General features: G+C 42.5%; 1 protein-coding gene across 4 annotated transcripts; it reads left to right on the top strand.

The window, feature by feature from the left end:
* The first annotated feature begins 70 nt into the window (after positions 1-70).
* LOC306922592 (GTP-binding protein 1-like) lies at positions 71-25038 on the top strand. 4 transcript variants are annotated; one of them, XM_079500301.1, is made up of 15 exons: positions 71-92; positions 569-766; positions 1248-1359; positions 3915-4095; positions 7543-7726; positions 8980-9144; positions 16232-16355; positions 16986-17100; positions 17209-17353; positions 17745-17927; positions 19552-19687; positions 20158-20336; positions 21163-21309; positions 23198-23248; positions 24641-25038. In XM_079500301.1, exons 2-15 carry the CDS (start codon positions 584-586, stop codon positions 24752-24754), a joined length of 2019 nt encoding a protein of 672 aa, XP_079356427.1. In that variant the 5' UTR covers positions 71-92; positions 569-583; the 3' UTR covers positions 24755-25038. The 4 variants fall into 4 exon arrangements, with proteins under 4 accessions (XP_079356427.1, XP_079356425.1, XP_079356428.1 ...); XM_079500299.1 differs by lacking the exon at positions 71-92 and adding an exon at positions 225-321; XM_079500300.1 differs by lacking the exon at positions 71-92 and adding an exon at positions 328-406.
* Positions 25039-27147: the final 2109 nt, after the last annotated feature.

Here is a 27147-nt window from a genome sequence, read left to right as displayed (position 1 = left end):
GTGCCGGACACAGACACACACACGCACGCACACACACACACACACACACACACACACACACGGACGGAGTTCGGCCTAGTGGAAACAATAATGTAATTGTTTGGTTGTAATTCATTTTATGTAATAAAGAAAGAAAAGAAAAAGAAAAAAGTAATTCACCTACTTTGCCAAATATAAGGTCACGGATCTGCATGATAGGGCGGAGTTTAAAGTACTGTAGCCAATCCCCTGTCTGTATTTCATTATGGGCGTGCCATACTTTCAACGTACACAAATCGAAGCTAACAGCAGCTACAGAGTTAGCTTCGCTAGTTACTTCTGGTATGCAAAGTTTTCTTATGGATTTTCGTTAACAATTTAAGCTGAAATTAAAGTTCAGCTATAACATAATTAGAACATATAGTTGGTACGTTAATGTTCCATTCTGGGTTAGTATTGTAAGCTCAGTGTTTACTTAGCATCAGCTAGCTGCCTATAATGGTAATAATTAGCTGATCAGGCTAAAGGCAAAGCAAGGTGTTTTTGTTTGTTTATTTTCTTGCAGTTTCGTAACTTTTGTTTTCTTAAGGTTTGGGGAAATCAAATGGCGTCGTTACTGGCGACAGAACCGGGATTAGTCCCTGGTGCAACGGAGTCCGTAGTACCAGCTTGCATGTTTGCACCAGACCATGTATACAGTGGGAACGACCCATCCGGCGGAGAGGACTTTGAGGACGGCGAGGGTACCAACGGCGAGTCCGTGGATCATTTAGACTTCAGCAGTAAGGTAGGCCAAGTGGTTCCCTGCGATGAAGTTTAGACTAGTGTAGTTGGACTAATGCGCAGTCCCCATGCCCATGAGTTATTTCCCTTGAGGGTGTGTATGCTTACACGGATTTTGATGTGCAAACGAATGCAATGTACAGTTGTGTTTGTTCGGCAATCTGTGCTGCAAGGATTGGACACGTTGCATTTTTGTGATCTGCAAAAATGTTTTAGTCGTGACACGTATGTCGCTGCAACGATGACCAGCTGACAGCTGGCATTTCATAAACAATGCAACCTTGAGCACTGAAATAGCCTCGGATCAAGACTATCATAATATGCATTTGATCAAATCTGACTTTTACTGTAAAAACCGATAAACTACACGATTCACGAAGTGCTTTCTTGTCACCAGATCACAAATATTACATTTCCCTTGTAGTTACTATTGAGGTTTTCACCGTCTTTCCCTCTTCCTCTTCTCTTCCTCCTCATCCTTTTAGCTGGTTTTGGTCAGCCCAACAGGAGAACAGTATGACTCGTTACTACGGCAACTAAGGGAGCGGATGGATGAAGGCTGCGGGGAGACAATCTATGTGGTGGGAGTGGGCTCAGGTGAGCACATTAAGTAATGGTCCTCCTCTCACATGCCAGTACACGTTATATAGTCTGTATTGCACAGCAACTGTAAAGAGCCTCGTACAATACAAATGAACCTTCAAATGATGTTTACTACAGCACAACAGCGATGGCTTGTGGAAAATGGTATCGGCCACATATAAATCTGCTATCCAGAAAAGAAAAATATATATATATACTGTATGCTTGAAATTATGGCTGTGCAAGATGTTGCTTTTTGTCATGGATCTCATCTCATCCCACAGGGAAAGGGTGTGCAATTTGATGCACAAAATTTGCAGTAGAAAACTCAATTCTATTGCCTGACAGTGTAGGCCCACCCTGACAGCTGAGCTGGCCCCATTTGTCTGCTGTTGAGTGTCTATTCGGAATCCCACAAAACAAACACTCTCACTCACACACACACACACACACACACACACACACACACACACACACACACACACACACACACACACACACAGGGCTTTGTTGGTCAACAGGTGCCAATTTTCTGCCCACCACAGCAACATGTCTGACCCATGTGGCCTGTTGAGGGTCAAAGGGCATATGTGAAAAGGGTCTTGTCTTACCCAGCTCTCTGAATCGGGATTAACTGTCACTAGCAACTCAACTCCCTGTTGGTAGCTTGGAACAGGCTAGACGTGTCAACTAAGTGCTCATATTGACATAGTAGGTCAGTTACATTTATTTACATTTAGGTGGGCGGTACTAGCCAGATCTGTTGGAAACACATAGTGCTTCCAGTTCCAGCCCATAGACAGGACTAACCTATTAAGACCTGATAAACCTATGTTGCTATATCAGTGGTTCTCAATCTCAACCTTTTTCCATGTCAAGGACCCCCAACATTCTAGGTATTTGACCGTCGGACCCCCATCTCAAAATGTTTTGTTCCAGGGACCCACAGAAGCAAATATTTGAGTTAAAAATGTTTGCTTTAAAATATATATTTTCAGAGGTTTGTACCAATTTTCAAGACTTCATAGCAGAGCTACAAGCTCATAGTGCTGCACAAAGTGCTATGAGATTGTAGATATAAGGTTAAATTGGTTACACAGATGCTTTCCCGGTTTTAATGGGCTACATGCATTTGTTTGGAATTAGCCTAGGGGGAAAGTAATCTCTTATGGATATCATTTTGTGTCATTTGAAGTTAGTAGAGAATTGGTCTTTTTGAGAAGGTTTTGTCAGAGAACATGGTTAGGTTTGCTGTATGGCTGACTCGAACACCTAGCAAGACTGGATGTTTATGCAACTAGGCCAATATTGGATTATAATTATATTCAACAACCCCAAAAAGACCCCCATCAAATATATACTCTATACTGTATAAACACATACATCTATATGAAATAAAAAAGCCTTGTCAGCAATTTTGTCTACCTAGTGAGCATGGGCATATTGTGAGATATGGCAACGGATTCTTGGAAGTATTGTTCCGCAGTCATACCTAATTAAATCCTGTGTTTGTCTGGGGAATTCGTACTTTTTATTTTTATTTATTTTATTTATAAAGTTAACCACCTTTCAACCTGGCGGCCCTGTTTAGGCATTTTGAAAATGGCTAATGTACAAGACTCAACGTGTCATGATGCGACACATTGTGAGCTTGTAGATTGGCTATTTTCCGTGGCATGACACCATCGTACAACAATAAATTAAATAGGGTGAAAAACCTCTGTGACAAATTGTGATACAGTACTAGATTATAAGTGAGCAGTGTCGCTGCTCACTATGATTACATCTGAAGACATTTAGTTGAGATAGACTTAAATGCTGAGTAAAGGGGTAACTGGTTGTTATGGTTGTGCAAAATGTTATCCCTGGTTGTCATTTTGGGAGAGGCCCTGTGGTTTACACTGTAGTGTATACTGACTTCTTACCCACAATACATCCACTCCCCTTTTCTCCTTCAATCTTTATGCGATATCACTCTTTCAATTTCCCCTGTGTTCTTCCTGCATGCTGTTTTTGTCTCATCCTTCCCTTATTCCTACCATCCCCTTCATTCACCCTCTCTCCTCCGAGGTGCTCCGATCAATCGTCCACACATTTAAATCGGCCAATTTCCACTCCAACTGACTCTATCTGTGATCTGCAATTTACCCGATCTGGAGAAACATCTTTTATACCATTTTGAAGTGGTATAAAAGTCAATCAGATATATAGTATAATATCACTTTGGCCTAAACATTCTCCCCTTCCTCCTCACACACAGGAACAGTTTTGACGTGGGTTTTGACATAGAATAATCTAGGAACTATTCAAATTGTCCCCTTACACACAAGATCGGTATCGGCCGATCATGAGAAAAACAAAACAAAACAAACGGTGATCGGGATTGGTTTTTTACAGTGTAGATTGGGGTTGTCCCAGAGACGATACATTAAATGTAAAATGAAATGGTACCAAGTAGGGGTCCGTGGCCTAATGTGCATATAACCCCAGTCCCAGTTTGATAGGTTTACATGAAATTAATTTCAGATTTAGAATCACTGTTCTTATGTCCTCTTGCTCCCACTCCCTAGACGGTGGTGACTATGGTCTGGATGACAAGGACATGGAGGCGTCGGTGGCCACGGTGCACTCGCTCTGTGAGCAGATGTGTGCCGACCTGATCCTCCTGAGGGAAAGAACAGACAGTGGGGGAAAAGTACGGGACTACCTGATCCGCCGGCGAGTGGGTGAAGAGGATTTCCTGGAAGTCAGGTACATGACGCAAAAAAATGTCAAACTAAAAATACCTTGTGACCTGAATGGCGGAAGTTTTGCAGTGTTTGCTCATGCATAGTTTTATAAATGGGAAGATGGGTGGAGTTGTGTGAATGTATGTGTGCTCAGCAAACTGTCCTTTTGTTAAGTAAAGGTTCATAAATTAAAAAGAGAGAGGGGATTAGTGACCACAAATACACCCAGTTACAACTATAAACATTCTAACACCAGGAAACTCCAGTTTGGATATTAACCAGAATAGTTTGACTTGTATCTTTGTTTTTGTTACCATCTTAACTCAATATATCTCTGCGCACAAGTGCATTTTTGTTACACCCATGATTTTTAGAATTACAATCAAGTATTGTATAAGTCATTGTATCAAACGGTCAGATGATTAATTTCAAAGTGTGGGGGGGGGGGGGGGGGGGGGGGGGCAAATAGCTGAACTACAAATTACTTATTTGTAAACAAAACATGACTGCAGTTTCACAGTTTACACTAAAATCTAGATTTGAATAAATATTATAATAATAATATAATATTATAATAATATTGTATATAGGTGCCGGTGGATACGAAAGTTCCATGCAAGACAGTATCTTATCAAGTGCACAGTCAATGATATCAGTGCTACTGCTTGTAGGCTATCTCTGTTTTATTGTTTGTTTTTGTGTCTCGTTTTGTATATGGATCTATAGGCCCTCATTTATCAATCGAGTGTAAAATCTGGCCCAAATTCGAGTGTAGGATTCGTAGTACACCCACGTCGGGTCGGCATTTACAAAGTGATCGCAGACAGCTGTTTCTTCCTTAATTTCGTTCGGACGTTTATAAATGTGACGGCTGAAATCAATCTGGCACGCCCTATGAAATCAAGCCTCGCCCTCGTTTTTGCGACATGAACAACTGCAGTACGACCTTGGAAACCATAGTTACATGACGAAAAAAGTCAATAAAAAAGTCACCCCCACTCTCATACACACACAGACGCACGCACGCACACGCAACTTGCAAGTCCAACTGGTTTGTTGTCGCCTATCTTAAATAAATAAAGAACGAACACCTGTATGAATTAAATAAAGCTGTAGCTGTAAAGTACCCTGTCTGTTTCTCCTCTCGCCTCGCTTGCCTTGCTGCCCCCCACACACACACACACACACACACACACACACGCACATACGGGCCGTGGCCCAGTCAGTTTAGAGCTGGCCCAACTGAGCCTTGTGCATGCAACTTTCTGGTTAGTAAACCACAGCATGCAAGCCGCCTTTGTTTTAAAATGGTTCCCCAAACCGTTCACAGTTCACACTTCTCTATCGGCCGTGGATGCGCCCCCCCCCCCCCCCCCCCCCCCCATGCTAATTTGCCCAGTCAATCATTTGATCCGCGCTACGCGCCTGCCGTGTGTTGTTAGTTGTAGCCTATATTAAATTATTAAAGTATTTATTCATTTAATATAGCCTACAACAATATATTACTGAACGAAAATCTGAACCTGCATGTGAACAATGAATTAAATAACAAATAGGCGCACACACACGCTGCTGTTTTCCTCCTCTCCTGTCCTGTCTGTCTCTATCACTGTGGTCCGTTCATGACACCGCGACCATGCACGTTCATGACAATCTATTTAGATTACCTCGCTAGTCGCAGTAGTCAACTGACAATTATATAAATGTGCAGCCTAAACCAGCCTCATGTGGCACACTGGCACTGGTGGGCTGGCAGCCTGGCTGGGTGGTTTAGCCTATACCTAACTCCGATGCGGTCAGCGGTCCCCAATTTTGCGCTGGCACGCCGGCACGGCACATTTTGGCATTCGAGCGACGCGTCGGGTTTATTAAACGAGGAGGAGATTGCACATAGGCTACTGTAACTCCAGAAAGACATCGGCCTGCTGTAGATTCGGCTACAGTAGGCTACCCATGTTGGGACTCTCCGCAGCTGCAGCGCTGCACTATAGCCTACTCTCCAACGTCCCGTCATGGAAATATCCTCAGCCCAAATCCTCGCATGTATGCGCTCATCATGCAAAACACTGTTTAAATGGCTTACGCATCTAACTTGCAACATTGTTTTTAAATGCGCGATTTTAATTGCTTGCTTGTAAAGTTGGAAATCTCCTACTAATTTCATATGACACAAAGACACATCGTTGATGTATTCCTTAACTTTTTTTTCTTTTTTACATTTAGCCCATATACATACAGTTTTATATAAACATTTTAGGAGTGAATACATATGTTTCGATGCCTGTGACAGCCTCTCAGCTGGTCAAACAATGCTGCTCCGCTGTTCTACGACAGAAAAACAGGTGAGGACAAAGCGTACGACAGCTCCCGACCAGACGTGGTTTTTGTCTTGGCTCAAGTTCAAAATCAAACGTTGGCGCAAATGGTAAATGCCGAAAATTGCGGTAATTTCGGCGTACACCCATATTTTGGCGTACGCACGGTTGATAAATGAGGGCCATAGTGTCTGCAATAAAGTTCATCATCATATATCATGTGTTGGGAGCTAAGTATAAACTGTTGCACATTGTCAATGTAGCCTAATCAGTTATATATAATAATGCATCACATGTATGATAGGGATGCGACTTCTTAACATTGAAATGCTAACCCATTTAGACCTGTTACTCCTATGTGTTATACTTTTCAAGCCGGGAAAGCCTCTAGGACCATTTTAGTTGCAATATACTGGACAAACCAGGTGCATATATATATATATATATATATATATATATATATATATATACACACACACACACACACACACACACACACTTACACTACACACCTGCCGAGTGTTTTAAATTAGTTAAAACGTTAATCCAACCCGCACTGATCATCATCGCTGCTATGAGGGAAATGGTCCGTCCCTTCCCCATCCCTATGCTTACCCTACAGAAACAACACTACATCACTTCCGGCGCCTGACCCGTCTTCCATGCTTATTTTTGCGTATTTTGCTGGCACTGGCGCCACACTCTGGCCTGGAGGGCTGGGCAGTATTGTGTTAAGAGTGCTACTCATCATATTTTGTTTATTTTTAATGTTACGGAATAAACTATGGAAACTATGCAAGGCACCAACCTGTTCATCGGGAGCAATTAGGGGTTCAGGGTCTTGCTCAAGGATACTTGACTCTGGGGGTGCCTGGGAGCGAACCGGTAACCTTCCGGTTCCCAAGTGCGGCCACTCTACCTCCTGAGCCACTGCTGCCCCATCTAACTCAATATGAGGGAAAATAAACCAACAGAAGGTGGACGTTTACGGAACACAGGAGCGAACCCGCTAGCAACAGATAATCAGAAGATATTGTTGTCTTTCTTCCTCACCTATTGGTATCGGGTATTGTGTCTCGCAGTCTCATTTTGCATCCCGTCTCTTATCCCGTCTGCTTTTCTTCTCCAACTCCTTGTTCCTTTACTTCCACCAGGGTAGCGGTGGTGGGGAACGTGGACGCCGGTAAGAGCACGCTCCTGGGAGTGTTGACCCATGGCGAGTTGGACAATGGCAGGGGCTTTGCCCGCCAGAAGCTCTTCAGACACAAACACGAGATGGAGAGTGGCAGGACCAGCAGTGTAGGCAATGACATCCTGGGCTTTGACCAAGAGGGACAGGTAAGGGAGACGGCTGGTCTTAGGCTGATATTCGATAAATATCACTTTTCTTTGCCATATGCCCATTTTACACATTATCGAATAGATAATAATAGATATTAGATTAAATTGTGGACATCGACCAAGCCCTAGGAAGGAACTGCCTGCTCCAAAGTGCTTTGTACTTAGCTCTGGCTGTCACCTTTACTCCTTTAAACCACAAAGATTTTCCTGTTTGTCCTCTGGAGACAATGGCTGTTTGAGCACTCAATCGCACAACATCAAGCCACTTGCTGTATTAAATAAAAATCACACCCGTGTGAACTGAGTGGTGTAAGGTTTTATATAGCTTGTAAAGGTAAGGTAAGGTAAGGTAAGGTATTATATAGCCTGATCAGCTCCGATCTGACGTAATGAAATCACACCCGGATGTGATTTCACAACTGGCTTTTTTTGTGCAGAAAAAATGAGCATGGTTTCTACGGTCATCAAGTTCACCCGGGTGTGATTTAATTACGTCAGAAATTATTTTGAACATAGCAACCATGCTCATTTTTTTCTGCACACAAAAGCCAGTTGTAGGAGTGGTTTACACCACTCAAAAAAGAAGAAAGAAATGTATTGTAATAGTACTGACAGACCTGGGTACAAAAACTGGGTACCCACTTTAATCTCTGTCCATATCAATGAGCTGTCTATTGTTTGAAAAGATAATATCGAAGTAGAATCTCTGTTGCCCTCTCAGTAGTTGTCTGGTTATTTTTTCACACCGTCTTCCTAGTTTGCCCCTGCGACTTTTGATGAATTTGAATCATCATTCTCTCTGACGCTCTGTCTCTCTGTCTTTAAAGCATCCTCTTATCTTTCTCTGATTTTCCATCTTTAGACAATCATTCTACTTCCTCTATCTTATTCTGTCTGATTGTCCTTTGTGGGTTTTGTTTTAGTCCATTCAATCACATAATAATAATAATATTTATTGTCCCAAAGGCTATTCAACACCCACAACAAAACAACACATAACACAGAAAAACGTATCACCAAGACAATACAAAGCATGAGGTCCCACTGTACACAGAACCATCCTATCGGTGGGGAAGTTTGTTTAATGCCGCGATGGCTGAGGGGACAAAACTCCTACTGAAGCAGACCTTTTTCATGTAGCAATTGCCTTGTAGTCGGTGAGCAGAGAAGGATTCCATTTCTTGCTAAAGGTCATTGACGGTCAAGTTAGTATGTTCTGTAACCGCAAGGCTGTCTGCTGCCCTCTTCAGGTGGTGAACAAGCCGGACAGCCACGGGGGAAGCCTAGACTGGACGAAGATCTGTGAGAAATCCTCCAAGGTCATAACCTTCATCGACCTAGCCGGCCACGAGAAATACCTCAAGACGACCGTCTTCGGCATGACGGGGCACCTGCCTGACTTCTGCATGCTTATGGTGAGAGAAGATGAATGGGAAGTGGGGAGGTGGTCAGTCCACATGTCTGCAGGGTCTCACTGTTCTCCTCATTTGAAAAGACAGAAAGACGAGCAAGAACGCCAGGCGCTCGTATGTGATAACCATGGAAACGACTTATGTCCAGTGTTCACCAGCCTGCTGTATCCTTGCTGATACAACTTCTTTCTTTATAGGCTATTGCAAAATTCCTAGAAAATATTGAAGCCCCATAACGGTTTAATAAAAGGTAATTCAGGCAACACGAACTGCAAGGATCGGTCTCTCGTTAACTGATGCACTTTAGTGTACAATATATAATTTAGGAAAAGTTAAAGACGATTCAACTGAGACGAGCACGACCACGACAGTTTCACAGTATTGTGCCTGCTTGTCTCTCTGCCTTGTCTCATTGAAAATGTATTTGTGAGTTTTATTTAATAGACAACATTCAGCCTCTAGATGTTGCACTTGTCAGCAGCTGTTGCATAAGATTACCATTTCCCCTCAGTCTTTAGGGGAAAACTATTTGAATCTAACCAAACAAAAACAAATGGATAATGGTGGCCGTCTGCTTACAGTTCTGGAGTTTGTTGAGCTGACAAAATGAATTCAAAAGCATGCTTTAATCGACTATTACTATTCATTTTCATAAAAACCTTTAATATTAATAATATATTTTATTTGTAATGCACTGTTCATTCACAGGGAATGTCAGAATGCTACATAAAACATGTCAAGCACAAAATGATATTGCTGACAGTAGTTGCACAACAATTTAAAGTGTAGCCACCATTTATTTGCAAAACTGTTGACACACGTCTCTCAAAAACCCCTAAATATGTCAACTATTTATTTTTAATTTTCTTTTGGGGGGGGACATTTGAGGTTTATCTGCCATTTTGGGGAAATCACTTCGGAATGCCTCGATGACGCGCTGCCCAATGTAATCAGAGGACAGCAGGGAGCGAGAGTCTTGTCTCTGTGAAATACTAACTCGACACACCCATTTCTTTGTCTGGTCGTCTCGAGCTAGCCTAAGTATTAGAATCTCGTAGATGTTATTTTATCTGTTCTGTGAGAATCGATAAAAGTGCCGCAAGTTTGGCTAGTCTCGAGGCTCGAGCCAAAGTTGAGTTTGACTGGCTCGTAGAACGCGATGGTGGTGGCTGCTGCGTGCTGCTGATACCTCGGTCTATTCGATATTCGTTGTACGATGGTGTCGTGCGTTGAAAATAGGTGCCGCGTTGCAGAGTCCTGCACGGGTCCAATTTTCGATACCTTCACCCGTCCCGCCCGTCAATCATCAGTTCCGCAACCCGCCCGTTACCTGTGATTTATATAAAACTCGAAACCAGATCCGCCCCGCCAGTCAAAAAATGGACCCGTTACCCGCCCGTTACCCGTTCGTATCACAGGCACCGATGGCTATCATTGACTTTATTTCATCCAACACCGCATGTGGTGTGGTGGTGGGCGGCGGCAGTGTGTTGCGAACGGAAGACATGTAGTTGACTGAGGCTACTGCTGCTTATTATCACAACATAAAGTTATATCATGATTTCGACCTGAATGGCATATTGGCATAATATATCAACAAGGAGAGGATGATAAAAAAAAGATTAGCCTGATGAGTCGACCGTCTTGATCCATGGCTGTTTCAAACACGGTCATCATTGATTGATTGATTGAAATATTTATTAACAGTTTGCAGAATTACAGTACATTTCAAGCACAAACTCAATACAAAGGCTGTTAACTGTGAGTGGACGACCCAATTAAGCATTACACTTGTTTACAAGAGGGTCCACCATGTTCAATTCATCAAAACATTTAGAGACGTACAAATAGACACTTCTATATAGACAAAGAACAGAACAGGAATTCATCATAATGGAGGTAAAAAGGGAAAAGAAACATATACAGTGAGGGAAAAAGGGGGGGGGGAGTGGTGGGGGGGGTTTCAGATTTTACTGGGGCCAGTTTCGAATTGCAGCCATCCGTAGGTGCCCTTTGAGAGCGGTTTTGAAGGAGTCAAGGGATTCGCATGTCTTAATGACTGTTGGTAGGGCGTTCAACATTTTGGTGACATAGGAGCGAAAATAATTTAGTCCCTTGTTTGTGCCGAATCTGGGTTGTACATGGTTCGTTGCACTCCCTCTGGTGTTGTGGGTGTGGACTTCGTTAACATTAAGGAAGTATCTAGACAGGTACATGGGTATCTTGGTGGCGAATCTTGTGGACCAGACCCATTGCAAGATGCTGTACTCTGTCGTCGACCCTAAGCCATTCCAGCCTGTCAAAGTGGGCAGGGGTGAGGTGGGTTCGGGGGGTGAGGCCAAGTAGGAGCCTGACCAGTTTGTTTTGAGAAGTCTGGAGCCTAGTTTTAAGGGCCTTTGAGGTGCTGTGGTACCAGGAGGTGCATGCATAGTCAAAGCAACCTTGTACGAGGGCTCCTGTTAAGGTATTCAAGGTGTTTTTGTTGACCAGTGAGGAGATCCTGTAAAGGAATCTTGTTCTTTGGTTGACTTTTTTGATTACGTTGGTGGCCATTTTATCACCGGAAAGATTAGCCTCCAGGATGGAACCTAGGTAGGTAATTTCATCTTTACGTGTGATAACATTGTCACCCACTCTAACCAAGAAGCCATTTGCCTTGCTGAGATTACTATTAGAGCCAAAGAGAATGGATTCAGTTTTTCCCAGGTGTAAAGATAGCTTGTTATCAGCGAGCCAGGTGCAGATTCTACCGAGTTCCGAGCTGAGGGCCTTTTCTTTTTTTCAACTTATTGTTTTTTATTGTCATTGCTGGGGTAGACAATACATTTTATACATATGCATCATATATCATCATTCAGTTCTTCAATACAGAAAATTGTCTCCCCAAGGAGACAGCAGCAACATACATAACACATTTGAAAAATAATAATCATAAATAATACTAACAACAATAATAATGAGGAAATGTAAACATGAAAGACAACATCTTGATCGAGTAATTCAACAGACAAGAAATAAAATAAAATAAAATAGAATAAAAATAATAAAGTAAAGAAAAGGAAAGAGGGGGAAGGGGGGGGGGGGGGTGTCCAGTGTCCATCAATCTTTGTAATGTTAAATCTCGATGCGCGCGAAGGGCGTCCATTTCTTAACAAATTGCTCATTTTGTAGCCTCACCAAATAAGTAATTTCTTCCATGTCTCTAATTTCTTTTACTTTATTTAGCCATTGTTCGTGGGTTGGAGGGTGTTTTCCTAGCCAATTTATTGTGATAGTCTTTTTGGCCGCTGCAAACAATATCTGGAGGAGGTACACCTTTTTCCTACCTTCAAACCCAGTCGGCACTACTCCTAGAATAGCTGTCTTGAAATCTTGTGGTATCTGAGTGTCAAACACTCTGTTAATGTCATTAAAAACATTATTCCAGAATTGCTGTAATTTAGGACACGTCCAAAAGATATGCGTATGATTACCGATCTGTTCACCACATTCCCGCCAGCACTCAGTTGTAGGAGTAGTGCCCGCTCTACCAGTCAATAATGGAGTCTTAAAAAATCTGCTTATAATTTTCCATTGATATTCTCTCCAAGAATTAGAGTTTGTTACTTTATGCACTTCAGTGCAGGCGTCTAGCCATTCTTCTTGTGAAATCTCTTGTTGTATTTCTGCCTCCCACTTGGCTTTTATATAAAGAGAATTATCGGGAACCATTTCTAGCAGAGTACGATATAAGATAGAAATTACTTTGGTGAATGAACCATGCTTTTGTATGTCCATAAAAAGAGATTCCAAACTCGAAGGGGTTCGGATTTTGTCCCAGTCATCGTGTCTTTGTAAATAGTGTCTTAGTTGGAGGTATCTATAAAAATCAGTTCTGGGCAGATTAAACTCGTTTCTGAGTTGTTCAAATGACTTTAACTGATTGGAAGAAAATAACTGGTGGACAAACCTCAGGCGTAGCAAACTCCACCCCTGGAACCCAGCGTCTAGCCTTGAAGGCACAAAACCTCCCATGCACCCAATTGAAGACAAGCCTGACGATAGTAGAGGCAGTTTAAATTCTTTCTGGACTTCCTTCCATAATTTAATTGTGAACCTAGACCAAACTCCCATAGCATCTCCATTTATTTTATTCCCTGAGAAGGGAAGGACCGCTAGTTGTGACTGTGTGCATAGAGTTTTCTCAATTTTTAACCACCTGGTTGATTCATCATTTTCTATCCACGTAGTTAGAGGTCTGAGTTGGGCTGCCCAGAAATAGTATTTTAAATTAGGAAGAGCTAGTCCACCAGCGGTCTTGGCCAATTGTAATGTTTTGAGACGGATCCTGGGTCTTTTACCCTGCCAGATGAATCGTGAAATTAATTTATTTAGTAAGTTAAATGTGGTGGTAGGTACCGGGATCGGTAGCATTTGGAATGGATACAACAGCCTTGGTAGGATGTTCATACGCACGGTCTCTACCCTACCTATTAAAGAGAGGGGTAGGACCGTCCATCTGTCAACATCTTCTCTGATCTTATTAATGAGTCTAGGATAATTTGCTTCAAATAGTTGGTCGACTGTTGGTGTTATGTAAATTCCCAAGTATTTAATTCCAGTTCTAGGCCATCTAAAAGAAAAGAGAGATTTGGTTTGTTGTGATATCAGCCCCCCAACGTCCATAGCCTCTGTTTTATCAACATTGATCTTATATCCTGAGTAACGCCCATATGTCTCTGAGGGCCTTTTCAACCTGCAGTTTGTTCCTGTCCGAGACTAGCAGTGCCGAGTCATCTGCGAACAGGAACAAGTTGCAGTCACAAGCTGAAGTCATGTCGTTAACTAATTAGGAACAGTAAAGGCATCACTCATCAGGCTAATCTTTTTTACTTTATTAAAAAAAAGATTAGCCTGATGAGTCGACCGTCTTGATCCAAGGCTGTTTCAAACACGGACATCACTCAGAGTCATCAGGCTAATCCTTTTTACTTTATTTACACTTCGACAGAGTGACGCAATAGGCCAACATTACCTGGGTTAGCGTTACATCTTGTGTTGAATGTTGGCATTATAATCCATTGGTGTTTGGCATATTGGCATAATATATCAACAAGGAGAGGATGATAAAAAAAAAGATTAGCCTGATGCGTCGACCGTCTTGATCCAAGGCTGTTTCAAACACGGTCATCACTCATCAGGCTAATCTTTTTTACTTTATTTACACTTAGACAGAGTGACGCATTAGGCCAACATTATCTGGGTTAGCTTTACATATTGTGTTGAATGTTGGCATTATAATCCATTGGTGTTTCATTAGCGCGAACGAAAATATAGGCTACAGGCTGCAGCCTGGTGATACATTTTTTTACTTCACACGTGAAATGCTACGATAAGGAAGCAAGGATTCGGCCGTGATGTCACTGCTATGCAACAAGGAAGTAGCACAGGGAAGCACAGCAGCAGAAACAGAACGCCATTATGAAGGAATCGGCAGTGATGTGACATCACTGACGATTCCTTGGGCATGTGACGGATTTAACTTGTCTCCGCTGTTGAGGAAAACCCCCAGCTCAGCTGCTGTTTATAACATCGCGCAGTGCGGGCCCACTGATTAAAAAAGGTCACCCACCCGCGTTGTGTTGCGTTGCGCCCTTACCCGTACCCGTTAACTTATAAAGGTATATTGTCCCGCCCGTTCCCACCCGTCAAACTCGGGTACCCACAGGGTACCACGGGTATACGACCCGTTGCAGGACTCTGCCGCGTTGTGAGCTTGTATGTTTGTCTGCTATTTTCAGTGCACAACAACACCGTCATACAGATGATACGGAAAAGCACGCATCCAGCTTTTACAAACACTACAGATGTGGGAGATCTGCTCATAGTAGACATATTCATGGCTCTGCTAGTCCTCACACTTTTCATTCGGGTGTTTGATAGCCTGGCGTTGGCCATACTGATAACGTGGATTCGCTCTCGCTTCCTCCCCGTTATCATCGCGTGAATCCACGTTATGCGTCTGGCAAAGCCAAGCTAGTAGTGTTGTGATGTTGAACAAGAACCGGGGTTCCGATCGAGGTAGACTGGAGATAATAAAACGTGGATGTTATTACATAAGCAAGCACTGTGACCGAAAAATTGCTTGGTTTAAATGTTTTATATGTTAAGTCTTTATTCTAATTATTATCAACTTTCACTCACACATACGCTTCCTGTCCCCTATTAACACATTATGTGCCCTTTCATTCTTTCAAAAACATTTTATTTTACAAAGACGTCCACAGACATCCTGGGCACTACATGCGGTAGTTCCTAGGACGTCTGTGGACGTCTTGGGTATATATTGTGTTAATCTTGTCATTTTTTGTCCCAGCACCCACCACCAATGCTAAGTAGAGGGAGACCTCCATAAACCATACACTGAGTCTCCTTGCTTGTCTACCCACAGATAACTAATCTTCGGCTTGGTGCCTCAGTGGCTCGCTGTAACAGCCTGGAGCGGAGTGAAGACACGCCCCTCACGACTGCCGAATGTAGACTATAGCCGCCATTTCTAGCTCTGTTTCACTATGAATATTGCAAAAATTACCAAAGTTATGTATTTACTCCCTTAGTAGAGTAATCATAATTCCCACAGCCACTTTTCAATGTATTTCTATGGGTGGCTGATTAGAGATTCCTGCAGTGACACTCCATTATGACTCAGTGATTTTCCGAGGTGGATAGGCGGTGCTTCGCAGGTGGGACCTCCTCCTTCTGACAGCTCTCAAAGTACACACATATAGTTGCATTGGCAAATGTTTTCACATTTATTACACAATTAAATTGGGAGAAAGTAGTGCCAAAAATGTTACCCTGCCTTTAACATGAAGGCCTTTTAAAATAAAAAAGCCTGTTTTTAAAGAGTTAAGGGTCTGCGGATGCTCCTAAATCGATAGGAAGGCTGTTCCTCTTAAATTATATGTATCCGTTAAAATGTAACGGGTATATAAGATTCTCAGTGCCGCAAGTTTGAAATCAAAGAGTCTGTAACGGAGTTAAATGAACCACTTAATATCTCACCCTCCTTTTCTGTTTGTCTCCACCATCCCACCAACCCTTCCCTCAGGTTGGCAGCAATGCTGGCATCGTTGGCATGACCAAAGAGCACCTTGGCCTGGCACTTGCCCTCAACGTGCCCGTATTCGTAGTGGTCACTAAAATAGACATGTGTCCAGCCAACATCCTACAAGGTAAAATATGCACTTCAACATCCTGACATATTTGGTTATTGGTGCTGTTTAAGTGGTATTGTTCAAAGTAACCATCCAGTTCACCCCTTGGATACACCTTGTATTAAAATGCAATGTGTATCTGGATATAAGGGAAAATGCATGTTATTGCCAGGTGTACAGGTGTTATCAAATCGTGTTTCTCGTGGATGGTCCAGATGACCTTAATAACTTAGAGTACAGTGAGAAGTCGTAGTATTCAGTATTTAGAACGTTTGTTTGCAATATCTTGCAATACCTTTTTAATAATGAGCTCACCACTAAACAAAAATCAGCACTATACAAAAATAGACCCAATAGTAATGTGGGAAATTTCTTAAACCCAGCCCTGCAGATGAAGGCGGCTTTATTTAAACGTTTGTTTATTGTGTGTGTGTGTGTGTGTGTGTGTGTGTGTGTGTGTGTGTGTGTGTGTGTGTGTGTGTGTGTGTGTGTGTGTGTGTGTGTGTGTGTGTGTGTGTGTGTGTGTGTGTGTGTGTGTGTGTGTGTGTGTGTGTGTGTGTGTGTGTGTGTGTGTGTGTGTGTGTGTGTGTGTGTGTGTGTGTGTGTGTGTGTGTGTGTGTGTGTGTGTGTGTGTGTGTGTGTACACAGAGACACTGAAGTTATTACAGAGGTTATTAAAGTCGCCGGGCTGCAGAAAAATTCCTGTGCTCGTCCAGAACTACGATGATGTCATTGTCACAGCCTCCAACTTCAGCTCTGAGAGGTGAGTGTGCGAGAACACAGAAGTCATCTCAGAAACATCAACACGTCTCAACATTTGAGAGGGAGAGAGAGATGAATATTCCCCTCCGCTCCTCTGTCCTCTCTGCAGGATGTGTCCAATCTTTCAGATCTCCAACGTCACAGGGGAGAACATGGAACTGTTGAAGATGTTCCTCAATCTGCTCTCCTCCAGGACCTCTTACAGCGACGATGAGCCTGCTGAGTTCCAGATAGATGACACATACTCTGTACCTGTACGACTCGTACACAACACACACACACACACACACACACGTACAGCAGGGCACGTAAGCTGAAACACATGCACGTGGACAAGCAACTATGTTGTGGTCTTTTCTCTAATCTTTTCCAAACACGCAGTCAATCTCGTCACTTTTCTTGTCCCACAACAGTACATGTACTTTGTTCCAGTCTCAAGTTTCCTTCTTAGCAACACATGGAATGACACTAAAGCGGAATGACTTGTAATTTGCCGTTCATAGGGTACTTGTCGTGTACATTTACATGGGTTTTATTTTGGGTGATCTTGTCACAGTGACATAAAGTCAGGCCAGCATTACTCTGCACCAAATATCTGCCATTACACCATAAATGTTGAGTACGTGTCGTATGTTCTGTCTGCAGGGTGTTGGCACAGTAGTGTCAGGTACGACGTTACGCGGGTTAATTCGGCTCAATGATACACTGCTGTTAGGCCCAGACCCACTGGGCACCTTCATCCCCATTGCTGTGAAATCCATCCACCGCAAGAGGATGCCTGTTAGAGAGGTCCGTGGAGGTCAGACTGCCTCCTTTGCCCTCAAAAAGGTTTGTTGGGTGATAACATCTCATTACGTAAGCATGAATGAAAGAATGACTTAAATTAAAATATAAATGTGAGGTGGCGGTAGCACTCCCTTTTCCATTTTGTATAATTTCTTTATTATACTTTTTTATGGTCTCTCGGGCAGAGACGATGTACTCCGAACAAAATCTGATCGGAGCGATATGCGGCCGTATGCGACCGCTAGAGGCGTGATCACCGTGACACTATTGAAGTGCTGCTTGGGCTGTCAAATGTAAACACAACCTAACAAGACACAACTCGAAATTGTTATGGAGATATCAGATTTTTGTCCCGCTGCTTCCGGTTCATCGTTTCTGCTTGAGAGAGACCAGATCAAGGTAGGAGGAGGGAACTTGTGAACTCAATACTGCCACAAACTGCCACAATCTGGCGGAGTCAGGTTAACAATATTTGTTAAATCTAGTGATCAGAGAGGTGCCATAGAAAGCAGATACGCGTCAACTGTCCCGATACTGTATTGGTATCGGGAAAAGTATCGGATCGGCCCTTATTTGTCATATCGGGTCATATCGGTATCGGTGAATATGCCAGTCTAACCACAGATCCGACACAGGGGGTAAGGGGTTGACACTATGGCAGGTAAATAAAATGTTGAGACATGTGGAGTTTGCTTTGGAGTTGCCCAAACTGCAAGTGCACATTTGAGTGAGGAGTCTGCTATAAACACGAGATATATTAAAGTGTATCGGGACATCCCTAGCGTCAACACATATAGAGCACCGAAGTCTGACGTCACTTTCAGTAGAGGGCACCAACACACAGGTTCATGTATTTTTTTATTTGCATTGAAATCTCCATAGGGCGATTTTAGGTCGCTTCATATAAGAACTGTGTTTGAAAAATAAACCGACCACCCCGGCCTTTCTGTCAGGGGAGTGGTTGTGCGTCGTTAATGATGTCCATTCATATTTGATACAGCCAGTTTCTGGAGAAAATGGAATTAATGTGGCCGCAAAAGCCTTGAAACTACATATGAAGGCAATGTCGCTGCTAATATACGTCACGCCCAGCTGTCAACACATTGCGTTCCTGAGATTCCTCGTTGACGTAAGCTCAGCTGGTGGTGACTCGACTCGTACTAACCACGAAACATTAAATATCAATAAAATAAACGTAATTGACATTCAGTTTCTGTTGTGCGACGGGCAGATGCAGCCACCCCCCCTACCCGGAAATGTAGTCTCTGGGTTGTTTGACTCGTTTCTAACGCTTATTTTGTTACTCTTTGGGTATATTTGTACATTTCCACCTTCAGTCGATGCATCATATCCATATGAGTGAAAAGGCCGGGGTGATCGGTTTATTTTTCAAACACAGTTCTTATATGAGGCGATCTAAAATCCCCCTATGGAGATTACAATGCAAATAAAAAGTACATGAACCTGTGGACTGACGCCCTCTACTGACAGTGACGTCAGGACTTCGGCTGTTATAACATTAAGCTCAGCCATAACAATTACTTCTTCACAAAGCCTAGGGATAAGCACAGAGAAGTTGTTTGTAAATGTCTGTTTAATTATTTTCTTCCTCCTTATGCCTCTGTTCGTTTTGTTATCAATCTTCTTTTGATGGTCCCTCACTCAGATCAAACGTTCATCCATAAGGAAAGGCATGGTGATGATCTCCCCCAAGCTAACGCCACAGGCCACCTGGGAGTTTGAGGCTGAGATCCTGGTCCTCCACCACCCCACCACTATATCACCAAGATACCAGGCCATGGGTTAGTGGCAACACACACACTCACTCATAGACCCTGAGGCTGATTCTACAAATGTCTACTAAACAGTTTTGTGAAAAACCTCGCTTCCGCGGCAGTGCGTTGGTCCGACATGCGTAGCGTCGTGCTTGTAGTTAGGGTTGGGTTTGGGGTAGAGTGTTGGACTGATGCCACCGAGAAACACTACCGCCTGCCGCGGGTGTTCCACGGCTGATGCCGATGCACTCGCTCTCTCTCAGAAAATCACCACGGTCGCTGGACACCTGAGTATCTACCTATCTATGGAGGTGGTTCTGTACTTCAGAAAGTTTCCCTCATAATATGGGTTGTGTTATGAAAACCTTTGAGAATCCCTGCTGTAGTCAATCAACCAGTAGCCCTCTGGAAGGTCCCAATCCACACTGTAGAACCACTGATTTTCAAAATAGAAACAGTTTCTAAATGTCCATTTTCTGCCTGTGCGTTTGCCTCAGTCCACTGTGGGAGCATCCGGCAGACGGCGACCATCCTGACCATGAACAGAGACTGTCTACGGACAGGAGACAAGGCCACGGTCCATTTCCGCTTCATCAAGACCCCTGAGTACCTCCACACTGACCAGAGGCTGGTGTTCAGGGAGGGACGCACAAAAGCTGTGGGCACTATCACCAAGGTAGTGGATGTTATGGGATGTGGTTATATGCATAATGTAGTGAAAACAAATCCATCATGTGGCCTATTATGGAGGCCAAATATAGGTTAATATGATCATTGAGGTTCAAATATTTTAGTTACATTTTTGCTGTTAAACAACATATCTGTAGTATATCCTGCTATAATATGTTGATACGAATGATGCAGACTTTGTTGCCAAGCAACTACATGACTATGTAAGGGTTCATAATGGAATATTGTTAAAAGTGTTATGTGGTTATAAAACAAATGGGTAAGTATCTGCAAAGTGACCTCAGACTGGTGTTCAGGGAACACATCAAGGCTATGGACACCAGCACCAAGGCAATAAGATTCATGGGGTCTAAATAAAATATTATGCTTCATGTCTAGGGCAAGATGTGTCTATAAAAGGCACACTGTAGTGCCTGCAGACTGCAGAGTGACTTTCCACTTTGTCTACAGATTCATTGACCTTCCATATCTTTATGCCTTACTCGTAGATTTGTTTTTGTTTTATATCTGTCTTAATTTTTTATGTTGTGTATGTGTTCTCGGCAGCACTGCAATTGAGGGTGAACCTCAATGCTTTTTCGAGAATAAATAAAGGTTTCAATAAAGCTCAGTTTTCACATTTAAAGCTACATATTGCTCGAAATCTTTGAGGTGGCCAGACGTTTGGGTCATGATCAAATATGGCACTTAATTGAAAAGTTATTTTCAAATGAAAGTAGAGTATAATGACATTAATATCTGAACCTTGTCATGTGATGGACATTAAGACATTAATACTTTGCTAATGGACTGTATGTACTCTCTTGTTTCAGTTGCTCCAATCGGTAAGCACTCAGGCAGCCAAGAATCAGCAAGCCAAGATGCTGTCCAATAAAAAGGCTTTTAAGGAAGGCACTGCAGCCAATGAGGAATCCGGCTCCAGCATGCGGCCATCAAGTCCCAATGGAACTCTACTACCGGTGAGCTCAAGCTTTAATACAGAGATATTAAGAGGATGATAAGCAAAACCATATTTATTAAAAATACAAGAAATTCCACAAGAATGACTGAACCAATGGGCATCTACTCTTCAACCTGACTTGTATGTAGACTTCTAGTGTAGGCTATGTAGGCTAACCTGGAAGTTACTTTCTATATGGAGTTTTTGCATTGGATTTTGAATAAACTAGGCGCAAGACCCCGCAAGTCGGGAACGATGCGAGTTGCGAATGCATGATGCCCCACCCAGTTATAAAATAACTGTTGTCAAAGTACTCACTACCTATTGTTAGACTACCCAGTGCCGTAACCCAGGGGTTCCCAACCTTTGTATTGTCACGGACCGGCTGACAGTTCATAAAATGTGTGCGGACCGACAGGGGGCGGGGGAGGTTGCGCATCATCGTACCAAAACCTGAGCTGACGTTCTCACAGAAGACAGTTGACTGGCCCTCAAATAGGCTACCTGCTGATATATTAGTATTATATCACATTCAGCAATGCTCGGCCAATCTGTGAAGACGAAGGGTTGGGTAAGGGTTGTGTGGTTTTTCAGTTCTCAACAACCATTGGTTGGTCTGACCGAATGTGGGTTATCTGCGCCACATTTAAAGTCAAACGGTCCGATAGTGTCCGAGTTATGCCCGGGACAGGTATACACACAGACGGACACCATGGATTGACACTAAGTAAATAGTCTATTTTAAAATGATAGGTAAATCTATTACCATTCAATTTAACAATTTGCGTTTGCGTTACAAAATGTCATATCTCAATGTTTATGGCAAATACCTACATAGCTATGAATATGACTATGGGTTCACATTTTTGTTTTAATATTTGTAAGTGTAGCAACAGTGAAAACGGCACATTATAGGTAAACTTATTTTACATTCTACAGACCAGAAGACTGAGTGCTAGTCTGGCCACGTTCAGTTTTTTAGACAGACAGAGATATCTCGTGTGGTGTTGCCTCCTCTCTCAAACGAGCACTTGCACGGTCGGGAAACCTGAAAACAAACTCCACCTGCCCGAAAGTTTAAGTTAATTGCCAGGGGCAGGTGGGCTTAGTGGGGCTTAGTGTCAATGCCTGGACACACAGGTTGTGTGAATTTACACACCTCAGAATAAAAAAAAAATCTTCTAAATCCTCCAGTTTTCTGAAATAAATATTTTCACGATTTTTCTAAAATAGCAGACCTACAAGTTCATAGCGCGCCACTCGGTGGCGCGCTATGAGCTTGTAGATCTGCTATTTTTCAATGGCTAAATTATAACATAATGTTTAAAACAACAAAAGGGGTTCCCGCCCAAAATGGGTTAAGACAATAGTAAAAATACACTGTGCCGTCTGTGGCAAACACAGGCTTATGATATTGATGTTCATCAAGATAAGTCAATACACTCAAGCATGTAGGAATTTTGCCAACAACATAGATAGATGCAGATAGCCGTCATACAGCAGTCACAGTGCATACTACTGATAAATGTAATTATGGGAAAACATCCGTTTTGCACTGCTATACGCCCTCTTCCTTTCAGTCTCTTGCTGTGCACTGACTAATTTATCTTTCATTTCCTTGCTCTCTCCTCCCTCTGTCTCCTCCCTTTTTCTTTTTCGTCCTGCTGTGTTTTCCGTCTCATTCCCAACCTCCTCTTCCCTCTGCCCTTAAACCGATTATCTCTCCTGTAACATATGTTATTCCCCCTGTCTGCCAATGTGACTCTACCACTCCCGTTTATCATCCGTCTTTCCCTCACCCATCTCGTATGGTAACATCTAAAAACCTCCCTGCATCTTAACATGACTTTCTGCCATTATCCCGCTTGGCCTTTCTACCCTTTCTGGGCTGGGCTGTGCTGCGTTAGACAACAGCAGAGGAGGAAACGCTATGTTACGATGGCGACAAAGAGAACAAGGTAAAGCCGGTCTTCCATAGTTAAATTTATACAGTATGTCTTCCATCGTTAAAGCTATAATCCATACGTTCTGTGTCTCTCCTGATACAGAGACATAATTGAAACGCCGGAACTACAATAGCCCATTTAGACCTGAGGCCGATTCTAAAAACGCCTTCTAAAACAAGTTTTCTGAAAAACTTCAAATATTTATTTACACAAACAAAGAAAAACGTTGCTATATACTGTACATAGCAACAACAACCCCAAAAGGGGTTCCCGGTTTGAAAGGTATAGTTAACGCATAGGCATTCCCTGTCTAAATGGGATAATAATAATAATATGCGCTAATATGCGCTGTCTCCATTGAATTCCTTCATTGACATTGTCAGCCAGTCGCTGTCCTACACGATACCGGGGTCAAAACTTCTCAATGGAGTAGGGAGATCACTTCCACTAGACCACTACCACTGCAGATGTGGTAATTATTTTATCTCCATGTACTCTACACAGATTGGTTAAAATCACTTCAAACAATAATAATTGTCCCGGATTATAACTTTAAGGAAGGCAATATCAGACCTATAAACTGGCATGCCGTTATTGTTTGTTTTTTTTGTTTCCCAACTGATATTGAAACATGAGTTGTTGAGTTGCTTAACTGTTGTGAGCAAGTAAGTAAAATAAATCGGAATAACCATAGTCAACTAAGGTAGGTTCCGTACACTGGTAATGTAGCTACAGAGACTTAAACATTAACACACAATTAAAATCACCTGTTACGTATGACTCGTAAATAACAGAGAATATCCTTGCTTATAAATCTTCTCTGTATTTACCAAGATACATAAAGGAAGTTGAAGAAGTTGAAATTGTGCCACAACATGTATCTCTAAAATTATCTCTGAACTATTCTAAGCTCAAAACTACAGGCGTCACAAGCTTAAGTAGTTAATTCATTGACTGCCAAGGATGACTTACAACTTCAACTCCCAGTGAAGCGAGGAAGAAGGAAACCATTTGGTCGCCTCCCATCCACTTCCATGTTAGATAATTTTCTAAAACGCTCATATTTCTCATCCTGGGTCGTTCCACTTTTGCCGTGACAACCATTACATTTTCAATTGACTAACTATTGTACATAATTACATATTCTCTTCTGGGGGGGAGGGGTCCCTGGCACAAACTCCTTTCAGATGGGGATCCGCAGCCAAATACATATCAATGTGCTTTAAAGCACATTATTGCTCCTCTCCAGGTAGCTCAGCCAGCCAGTAGAGCATATTGGTTCGACTCCCGCGCACTGGCGGATACCAACAATAAGCCTCTCTGACCTACTACTACTTATTGCGCCACAGGCTGATCCTCTGGTGTTTCCTCCATTGACACTGGTGTTTCCTTTCATGTGCGCAGCCCAAGTCTGGAGGTGGCGGACGCAGGAGAGGAGGCCAGCGGCACAGAGGGAAAGCCCTGAACGCTGCTCCCACCGCCACAGCTGTGGCTGCAGGAGGAGCCGGCATTGCTTAAAAACACCACCTCCACCACCAATCCAGGAAAATGACCTATTTCACCTCTCCTCCGCCTCTAGCTTCAGCTCTGATTTCTGTGACATGGAATGAAAGACAACAGCCGTCCTCCTCTGGTTGCCTTCAAAGCTCGTTGAGAGAAAACCTTTTGTTTTTCCCCCCTCTCGGCAAATGTATATAAAATGAAGAAGACTTTCATTTAACATTCAAAGTCATAAGTCATATTGTAGGTAAATTGTTGTTTTTGTGTGTTTGAAATATGACTTATGGTAAAATTCCTGGTTTTCCCACTCACACATTGAAATAGAGGGTATGCGCATGCATAAAGTGAGTGGCAAAGTGAGTTTAACGTCGTTTAATGCAATCATATTGGACTTTTCTGTTTGGATGTATGGGCTGTCATAAAGTAGTCGTTTTTTGGCACTCAGTAGGCGTTTCTGCATAACTTCCTGGTTTGATGATGATGTCACACGCATACCCTCCTTTGATTAAAAACACATTCAGTTGCAAGGACTTTTCTCCTATCATCAGATTATTAAATAATGGTCTAAGTACTTCACCTCATTACAAAACTTAAAGGTTTCATGACATTCATTTTTTCGGGTGCAGTACTTAGTTTAGACAGTTTTTGGTTTAGACTAGTCATTGGTTAGACCAGTCATTAGTCCTACAATTATAACCCTCAAACCCTCACCCTAAACCTAACCTCCAACGGGGCAGCGCACCTAAACCTAACCTTAACCCATGTCTAACCAATGACTAGTCTAAACTAAGTATGCACCCCTCATTTTTTTCTTTTTCTTTTAGGTTTTATGACTTCAATTGCACCCACACAACCTGAACTTTGAACATTCAGTGGATTTTCTGTGGTCGGGGGTTTTCTCTGGGTGTTCTGAAGCCTTTAGAGCTGCAATGAAAACAGGCAAAATCCCTCAACAGTGACATCTGCTGACAAATTCTTATGTCATGTATGGGATTTGTGGACTCTTACCTCACAGTCCACTGGAAATCAGAGCATTTGAGCCAGAAAACCACAGAAACTCTACTGAATGTTAAATGTTCAGGTTTTTTGGGTGCAACTGAGCTCAGAAAACCTAAAAAATATAAATACATTTCCAAAAACTTTTTTTTTCATCACTTTAAGGACAGTACCACACATTACATGGAGGACAAGGAGTTTTAAAATCGGCCTCACATCTATATGGGCTAGATATCTCTTTTTAAATATGAAGTGAAAGTGTACCGTATATTCAATATAACAATAAGGATAAACATCTCAGACAACCAAAACCTAAATAGCAACTTAGAGGCAGCTCTGTTTAGAACATCCACATTTTTAGGGTTGGAACAGTTCATAACCAGTGTGAGAAAGTAACATATTTTGAAGCATCTGTCTGGAAAAGCCAGCTTGCTTGTGAAAATGGGTGAAGATTAAATAAATTGAGATGTGACAGCCAGAGTTAGGTTCCTGCCCCTGGACTCATGGCTGCTACTACTGTGCTGCTTGTGGAAATGCGTCTCATTTCTCAACTTCATATGCCCCCCCCCTATCCACCCCTCCCAGTGTAGTCCTGCTTGATTCTTTATTTTATGTTTTATTTAACCATAACCCGTTGACTCAAACTGACTTTGTGCAGCAAAGAGGCAAAAAAGTGAAAAGCCGTCATTTAATTGACCCCATCTCTTCAAATAAGCTAGTCAATGTCTTAATTTGTAAATTGTACAAATATAATAAGACATGTATAAATTGTAGTTTAGCTTTGATGTCAACCAATACAGAACAACTCGATTGGAACTCACAAAACTGGATTCTGTCAAGCAAGACAATCTGACCTGACTTCAAAGTTCTCCACTATGATCCTACACTGCCACCATCAACATTTGGGAGCCATTCTTTGGGCCCTATTTGTGCCCAAGTTGTGCTACCCACGTAAAAAGTGTAATGTGTGAAGTGTTGATGCACACCAAGCATAAATGACTTCCATCTAACCCTGAAATGTTTTAGCACCACACAGGGGAGTTGTGAGCTCAATCCTGTCAGCCACTAAAGCGGTTTCTGGAGGCTCCATTAATTTTCAAATAAATCATATTTGGTTTGTAAAAATGGTGGCTGGTTTGCACTCCGAGCAGCTACTGTGACCGATGGATAGAAAATGAGTTTCTATCTCTGCACTCAGATCATCACAGTTTGGTGTCTAGACAAGCACACCCCTAATAAGCTAACAGACGAGTGAAAAGGCTTCAGCCTCATCTGAGATACTATGATACCCAGGCAGTCACAAAGGAGATGTTAAGGCATTGAAAGGATTTTCAAATGATAATTGTATATATTGGGTTGTTTCAAGACCCCCTTCCCCACTCCCTCCCGCTGGGTATTATTTTGAGTGTGAAATA

This window comes from Electrona antarctica (genome assembly GCF_951216825.1).
Source record: "Electrona antarctica genome assembly, chromosome: 4".
Taxonomy (NCBI): domain Eukaryota; kingdom Metazoa; phylum Chordata; class Actinopteri; order Myctophiformes; family Myctophidae; genus Electrona; species Electrona antarctica.
This window is presented reverse-complemented; position numbering and strand designations above follow the sequence as displayed.

Excerpts from the sequence above, each read along its gene's own strand:
- LOC306922592 (XM_079500301.1), top strand. The coding sequence starts at position 584 with ATGGCGTCGTTACTGGCGACAGAACCGGGATTAGTCCCTGGTGCAACG. Across the intron at positions 767-1,247 it reads ATTTAGACTTCAGCAGTAAG|CTGGTTTTGGTCAGCCCAAC; the intron begins GTAGGCCAAGTG and ends TCATCCTTTTAG. Across the intron at positions 7,727-8,979 it reads GCTTTGACCAAGAGGGACAG|GTGGTGAACAAGCCGGACAG; the intron begins GTAAGGGAGACG and ends TGCCCTCTTCAG.